Here is an 8,402-nt window from a genome sequence, read left to right as displayed (position 1 = left end):
TTTGCATCTCTGCCACATGGCACTTGGTGGTTATGATTATAGTTAACTCCTCTAGTTATTAGTGCATCTATAGTTTGGCTAACCAATGCAGGGTTAGATGATAGTTAGAATGACTTCAATATACAACAAGTTGGTCTATTGTTCGAATGATGTGGAGTAAGTTCCAGCATTCTAATGCAGAGTTCAATTTTTTACCTTCTAAAAACTCTAGAGAAGTTGCGCAATAAATGATCTAAATCTGATTAACGTCCAGATAATCAAAACGTTCTCGGGCAGAGAACTAAAAATCACATTACTCCTTTATCACCAAGCCCCTTGTCTCTGATTTTTTTTACCGATTGCACTTTGTTTTGCAACTCTTCTGGTTTTAGTTGCACTCTTCGCCTCTTCGGTACGCTAAAACTTTTGAAGCATTTCAGTTCTACCTGCTGTACTACACTATATTGAAAACTCAAAAGCTTAAGGTTTGCAACCTCTAGCTCAGCGTTTTGCTACAATCTATTGTCAACTAGGAAAAATATGCAAGGCACACGTAGCCACAGAAATGATTTTCAAATTGGAACCTATAACATTACAGTATGAAGCAGATACAAAATATATAACTATTAAGTATATTAGCTACAGATATAGAATATGACCGTCAACGAACTATCAACAGTCAAAACAGAACAACTGTGATTTCCAGACTCTTTATTATATGGAACCCTATGATTATATAAAAATTAATTCCATCTTTACATTTAGAATTACATCAGTGTTAGTATCTAAGCCGTGCATAACAAAGGCGGATTTCAGGGAAAAAGGGTGGGACAGAGAAGCCATCCCCACCACACTGCCGTGAAAAGCAACCAAGCAAGTTACTTGGCTGCTTGTTCCAGAACTGGAACTTTCTTCCATGTTTCTTCCAATCCACTAATCTTCAGTGGCGGCAACGAAAAAACACTAACTGTCGAGCTCCCGCTTCTAATTTCCTGCAATACGTGCAATGCTGATATGGTACTCTTCATGTAGAGGCTCTCCATGTACTCGATCTCTGATAATTCCTTAGGTATCAAGAAACCATTGCTCTTGGTAGTGGTGGAAGTTGAAGGATCACATCCTTCAGCTTGGGGAGTTGTCTCGCCAGAAGGTGGAGAATCAATAACCGGGAAAAGGCGATCAAGCATTGCTTCGCACTCCTTCACTAGCTTGTAAAGCAGATCAGTGGTAAAGAAAGGTTGTTGCAAGACCTTCTGTATGAAGGGCAACCGGATTAGAGCACCAGTTCTCTTGTCATACTTTTTCAGTATTTTCACTAGCCCTGTGGATAGAAAAATGAGGTTACAATTAGTTAGTTGTCTGGAGCTGCTGATTCGATAGAAGATAAAGACCTTATGTAATAATCCACAATAAATGCTCAAAATAACCAAATTGAGGCTAATCACAGAAACTTATCTCTAAACCTATCTCTCTAAAAAGTTGAAAACCGCAGCTTATTGTTTAAAGACCAGATCACCATCTACCGACAGCTAACTAGTATATTTTTTAAAGAATAAAATAAAAAGGTGAACTACCCTGTTTGATTGTTTAAGCTTTTAGATGATTAGCCTGTGCATAATTTTCAACAGGAATATTTGTGGTGCTCGGCATATACTATTCTAAAGCAAAGAATGATAAGCCATAATGGGGTATCAAAAAGCCCGGATGTTCAATTTTCAGATTTCTTTATTCCAAGATAAGCATATGGTCACAAGTTGTCCACCGATTTTTAAGAAATAATGAACAATATGAATTAGAAATGAATCCTATTCCATCTTATTTCTTGATCTCATCCATTGCATTCATAAATGGCATAATTTTAAATGGCATAATTATAAAGTGAATGCGACACATATTTTATCATATAAAGGTTTGCAACTTGTAAATATAATAATAAATAATTCAATACGAATATATGAAAAGTAAGTTAACATATTTGCTGAGTGTTGACAATTAAAACTTGGGAAAGTACCTGTGTAGTTAAGGGCACTGTAGTTCTCCAGCAAGACCATCTCTCCATGAAAATCCACAATTTCCTTGCGAATTTTCATCAACTCTTCACTGGAAACCTTCACCTTGGCCACCCTGTCCTGAAGCTCCTGCATATTTAAACCGCAACAAACATTAGTTACACACTTACATATCCAGCTAGCTCTTCTATAATAAACATTAATCCAATTAAACATGCTTATCCTAATTAATTAATTAGCTTAAAATGTTCCAGTAATTTTCTGGAGAATAAAAGTTGGCATTGACATTGCCAAATTGAAACAAGAATAGTTACTTTGCCTAGTGGAGACAGGAGACCTAAAATATAATATTTTATTATATCATCGTATCAAATGTCAAATAAAATAATCAAATTCATAATTTGCTGGTATGTTCATTGCTAATCAAGCTAACTAAATTAAAATTCCACATAAAACTTAAAATAGATTCGGAACTTTTCTTTCTTTCTTTCTTTCTTTTTAAATTTCTTGGATCAGTTAACGAGTCGAAGAGATTAATTACGCACCTTGAGCCTGATAATGTACTCTTCCTCCTTCTCGACGAAGAAGTTATTGAATTTCTCGAGCTCTTTTTCAAGGAGATTCCTGAAGTCAAGTTCCTCCTTGGAGATTTCCGGCGCGGCGGAGTCGGAATCTCCGGGGGCGTCGAGCCTAGGGCGTTTGGCAGGGCGGTCGTCGGACTTAGGAGCAGGGTCCAATTGCTTGAGCTTCTTCTTGAGCTCCTTGTAGGAGAGAAACTTGTCGCGCCATTCCGGTAGGGTTTTCTCGATCTGGTTACTCAGGCTCTTTCCGAATTTCATGGCTTTCCGTTAAAGAAAAAAACGAACAGAAAGATGAAATTTCAGATGGAAGAAAAAAGAAGGTAGTGATTTGTAAGAGTTGGTAATTGGTATGGTATAGTATGTGTGAAGAAATAATAAATATAGAGGAATGTGTGAAGGCGAAAGAATATAATATATATGAGTTTGGTTGCGAATGCGATGATAGGGAAGGAGAGGAGGAGGAGGAGAGGGGAGAAGTGAGAGAAGGTGAGAGATATAACGGTATAGGAGAAGAGAATATTCGAGGGTATAGTTGGAATATCCGTAAATAGGAGTATATCTTGGGTTTTATTCCCCTCTCTACTGTCCTCCCAAGGGAGTGGTTGCGCTTCTCCACTTGCTTTAATACTCACTGCTATGTGCTATGTATCTGTGGTGTGAGTTTTCATTTACAATACTTATCAAATTTTAATTACTTTCTTAATTCTTATAATTTTATTAAATTTATAATTATTTTTTATAATTTTTAATTAAATTTATATATTATTTTTAATTTTATAAATATATTTTTATTAATATAAAAAATATTAAAATTAATAAAATATTTTTTATAAATTAAAAATATTTATAATTTAAAATTTAATTAAATTTTTAACTACATATTTTTTAAAATAAGTATTTTATTAATTTTAATATAAAAATTATTTAATTATAAAATTAAAAATAGTTAACTGAAAGAAAAAAAATTGATTATAAATTTAGTAAAATTAACAAAATAATTAAATAAAAAAAATTCTATAAAATAAAATAAATTATAATTTTCAAGACTTATATTTGTACTTATAATCTTAATATTTTTAAGGAAAACATATTGATCACTTAATATTTATAAGTTTTTGTTAATAATAAAACTTGTCTCCAATTTTGTTTAAGAATTATTCATAGCTTTATTACTTCTAAAAGAAAGTCATATTTGTTATAGGATGAAATTTTGGTTTTTGGTTACGCAATGCTCTAATGTGATATATGTGAGTGCGAATATTTATAAATTATGGTTTAGAAAATAAATAAGAATTGGATTTATAAAGAACTCAAAAATGATTTGGATTCAGTAACAAATATGAAATTTCAATGTTTTTGTTTATATTTTTATGTATTATTATGTAATGAATATAAGATTAAATGAATACATGTCAGATTATTTTGTATTTTATACAACTTGACAATCGAAATGTTGTTGCTTTAAAACCGTTAGAATATAATTAGAATTAATTAGATTAATTAGTATTATTTAATATATTTAAATATTTATTATAAAATATTATATTTTTATTATTTTAATTTTTTTAGTATTTATAAATATTATTTTATTTTGTATTATTTTGTATAATTTAAATACACACAATTTTTTTTAATGTTCTCTCTCTTATTTTTTTTTAATATGATATCAGAGTCATGTATTCTTTTTAAGAAGGATAGATTGTTTTCGAGTAAAATCACGGTATTTTTCATATTTTTTTAGTGATATTTTTTTTTCTTTCTCTTTTATGAATACTTTGATGCTTTCTCAGTTCACCGGTTAATTCACTTGCTACTTATTTATTCTCATGGAGAAACTATAAATTTTTTATCACCTTCCGATAGTTTGTAATCTCTTTGCACTTCGTCAAATTTTCAGTATTTTTACGACAGTTCGCCATCTTTTTAACAGTTTTTCGACAGTTGGCCACTCTTGCGACAGTTCCATCTGCATTGCCGTCCGGCCGTTCCGTCTGGTTCCCTTTCGACAATTCCGTCTGCGTTTCCTTCCAACAATTTCGTCTGCGTTTTCTTCTGGTAGTTCTGTCTACGTTCTCTTTCGCCAATTCCGTTTGTGCTTCCTTCCAATAGTTCCACCTGCGCTTTTTTTGTGGCAGTTCCGTATGCGCTTCCTTGTGGCAGTTCTATCTGCACTTCTTTCTGGCAGTTCTGTCTACGCTTTTTTCTGGCAATTCCATTTACGCTTTCTTCTGGCTGTTTCGTCTGCTTTTTGTTATGGCAATTCCATTTGCATCCGTTTTATCAATTTATGCATTTTTTTGTTTCATTGTTTTAAATAAGTTTCAAACTCAAGTTATCACTTGATTTTTAGGGAAGATGTTAGAGTATAATTAGAATCAATTAGATCAATTAGCATTATTTAACATATCTAAATATTTATTATAGGATATTACATCTTTATTATTTCGATTCTTTTAACACTTATAAATATCTTTCTATATACACACAAACTTTTTTTTGTCTGTTCTCTCTCTAAAATTTCTAACAAAAACATATATTTTTAAAATTCCCCAACATATATATGTCATGAAAAGGAAATATTCATTGCATAGAATATGAAAATACAATGATAACCTCTTTTATGAAGGAATGAGATTCCATGCCATGCTTCATCTTAAATTTAGTAATTATATAAATCAGTTAACTTTTTATATATTAACATTAAAAAAATACTTAAGAATATATATGTATATGTTTTAGGGGAAAACAAAGGGAAATAAATATCATATTTACCGAGCATATGACCTTTTATTATTAATAGTGCGTTTAAAACCTAAGCAATCTCGTAATCAAATCATGGATAATTTTATAGATGAGTCAAACTGGTCCAACTATGGGAATAGATAGTGGTGTCAACTTAAAAGATAATACATTAATTAAAAATAAAAATAACTGCAACAAAAGCAGAAAAGTTTGAGTAAATTTAAGCACAGCAAGGTAGAAGGCCTAAGCAAAGGGAAAGCGAAGTTAAGGTTTATTAATTTATAACGCATGGTATAATGCCAAGGCATTTGGAATATCCAATTTTTGCTACCAAGTCCATAATACGACATTTGGGATCCTTAATTAATTAAAATAACTAATTAATTAATATATAGTGCCAGGTGGCACCGCTTTCTCCCCCCTGTCTAACAGAGAGCATTAATTACGTGACAACGTCGAATCACATGCATTTGCAGTTTCCTTCTTTTCAGTTACATGTCCTGTGCCTACTGCCACTTAGTAAAACTAAAATCCGCATCTTTGAATGGATATTCTTAGCAACCATGAACTGGATTCTACCATCCTCATAATAATTATAATAAATAATTATAATTTTCTTTTAAAATTATCAAAAGTGGAGTTTCCATCTTAAAACAAGATTATTTGTTCATCTAATGAAATTGATCCCCCACAAATTCTTTCAGCTCAAAGCACAATTAATAATGCATATTAAAAAAAATCAATTATCAATTAGTTGTTACATATAAGAAATATTATACTAATAATAATTTAAATAAATTATTTATTCTAATAATTAATTATTATTTAAAAATATTATATATATAATATTTAATTTAATGATTAATTTTTAGTGCACTTAAAATATTTTTGCAGAATTAATTTCATTAGAGTAGTAAACGTAGACTATGTTGTGTTTTGCACGAGTTACATTATATTAGGATGACAGGATATTAATATTCTTTAAATCAAATAGTCAATCAAAATTATATATGATTTGTATATTTTAAAAAAAAATCTAATAGAATATATTTTATTTGAAAATGATGAAATAAATCATCAATTTTATTTGTACTATCATTGACTCTAATTTTCACATATGTGTGAGCCAATTCAGCTGAAATTTGACTACCATATAACTTGTTCCAAAAGAACTTTTCCTTAATATAGTTTTAACTACTTGAAAAATACTTAGGGTTGTAGGAAAATCAAATCAAACCCATTAAGCATACTATAGTAAATCTAAACTTATGCCCAATAATCAATCTCACATTAGCATCATAATTAGTGTTATTGAAAAATCATTTTAGCTTAACATAATAAGAAGGATCAATCTCAAATTTCTCTAATTGCACACAGTCCTTCATAAAAATAAATGCCCCTATATATATATATATATATATATATATATATATATATATATATACTTAGAAGGAAATAACTTATCTTTGCAAAAAGGCGAAGGAAATAAATTAGGAAATATATATTTCCATTTTTGACATTAGGAAATATATTTGCATAAGAGAGACATGTGTGAAGGAGTTTAATTTTTTAATTTGATGGTATGTAGTAGCTAACATATCATAAAAAGCATATGGGTTTGGCATATCCTTAACTCCAACTACAAAACCAAGCATACCTTTGGCATATTCCATTTAAACTCCCTTTATTCCCGCAGGGACTCCATACTCTTCAATTAAAGTTCATAGGGACCACTTTAGCTTGGTTCTTCCATATCTTCTATTCTTCTATTTTTAATTTCAAAACAAAAATAAACCAACTAACAATTTTTATTATTATTATTTGTTTACTACTGCTATATGTTTCGTTTAAAGATTATATTTCTTGTTTCTAAGCACAACTAGATATCATTGTTTAATACTGCCGGTGTGATGCTGATGATATTACTAGTACATTTGTTCCTTATTGCATTGGATTTGGTCTCTTCTACACGGGTCTACGCTTGTAACGTAGTCAACCATAAAATATGAAAAAATTTATTTCATGTATCCAATGAATTTGTAGTTATATTTTCTAATAGTATTGAGTAATTGTGTAATTTTAATACTGTATAAGAATAATAAGGTTACTAGTAGTTTTTCAGTAATATCATATCCGATCATTTAATATTCATTTTCGTTGGTCTAATTAATAATTAATAGATTATAATGACATAAGGGGGTCGAAACAATGTTTGCTTCCCGAAGGTAGGGATATTTCCTAAAAAGTGGAGACTTGTGTTCCTCTCTCTAGTTGGAACTAAGCAAGAAAACAAAGAAATATTGTACCTTCTTTTCCTTCCTTTCCTACACTGATGGGTCATGGCCCTTTAATTTTCAATCCTTGTTATCACCCATTACTTTTCAAACAAATATATATGTGTGCGTGAATGTGATGGCTATAATTATAGAGTTTATGATGGTTATGAAATGTTGAATATACTTAACAAATATAATTAAAATTAAAGTTATACATTTTTTATTGTTTGATAGTTTTATTTTTTGAAAATAAAAAAGTAAAAAATATGATCAAATTAAAAAGTATTGTAAAATAATAAAAAAATATATACGTATCTTTAACATTAGTTGAAGTTTTTAAATATTGTCAAAATTTCATAACCATCATATTCGCCACAAGAATAAACTAAATAACTAATACATAATTAGATTAATTATTATTGAAAAATTTGAAATGTTAATACTAATTAATAAAGTAATTTATAAAATAGGTTGTTGTTTTTCAAGGATCTCCACCAAAAGGGAAGAGAAAAGTTTGTTGAGTACAACCACAAAGTCAAAACATCTACAATACCTATCATCATAAAAAAAACTACGACCACAATAATAACATCAATCTTAGAACAACCGTCATTCTTTCGGCATTGCCTTTAAAATAAGCGATGTTTTAAATGATAACTAATCAACAGCAAACACTTGTTACAAATTACACCAAGAAAAATCAATTCCTAATTATACACCAAATAATACTATTATCAACTTTTGATGAAATCCTTTGGTTGAGCCTTGTTGATTTCTATGTTGCTCACCATTTGCACGGGGTTCATGAATTTGTT

The 8,402-nt window shown here is 29.9% G+C and overlaps 1 protein-coding gene across 1 annotated transcript; it reads right to left on the bottom strand.

Annotated features, from left to right (window-relative positions):
• Positions 1-535: 535 nt before the first annotated feature.
• LOC107630436 (SPX domain-containing protein 1) lies at positions 536-3,162 on the bottom strand. Its single transcript, XM_016333556.3, has 3 exons — positions 2,534-3,162; positions 1,991-2,117; positions 536-1,300 (listed from the first exon to the last, which is right to left on the bottom strand). The coding sequence occupies exons 1-3, from the start codon at positions 2,825-2,827 to the stop codon at positions 858-860; spliced, it is 864 nt and encodes a 287-aa protein (XP_016189042.1). The 5' UTR covers positions 2,828-3,162; the 3' UTR covers positions 536-857.
• Between the last annotated feature and the right edge of the window lie 5,240 nt (positions 3,163-8,402).

This window comes from Arachis ipaensis, chromosome B3 (assembly GCF_059453495.1).
Source record: "Arachis ipaensis isolate K30076 ecotype BB chromosome B3, ASM5945349v1, whole genome shotgun sequence".
Taxonomy (NCBI): Eukaryota; Viridiplantae; Streptophyta; class Magnoliopsida; order Fabales; family Fabaceae; genus Arachis; species Arachis ipaensis.
The sequence above is the reverse complement of the archived record's forward strand: the minus strand, read 5'-3'. Positions and strand labels throughout refer to the sequence as shown.

What these genes read in the sequence shown, in the direction of transcription:
- LOC107630436 (XM_016333556.3), bottom strand. Translation starts at nt 2,827, where the DNA reads ATGAAATTCGGAAAGAGCCTGAGTAACCAGATCGAGAAAACCCTACCG. An exon ending in AGTACATTATCAGGCTCAAG is followed by an intron (nt 2,118 to 2,533) that starts GTGCGTAATTAA and finishes TTAAATATGCAG; the next exon opens with GAGCTTCAGGACAGGGTGGC. An exon ending in CAGTGCCCTTAACTACACAG is followed by an intron (nt 1,301 to 1,990) that starts GTACTTTCCCAA and finishes TTCTATCCACAG; the next exon opens with GGCTAGTGAAAATACTGAAA.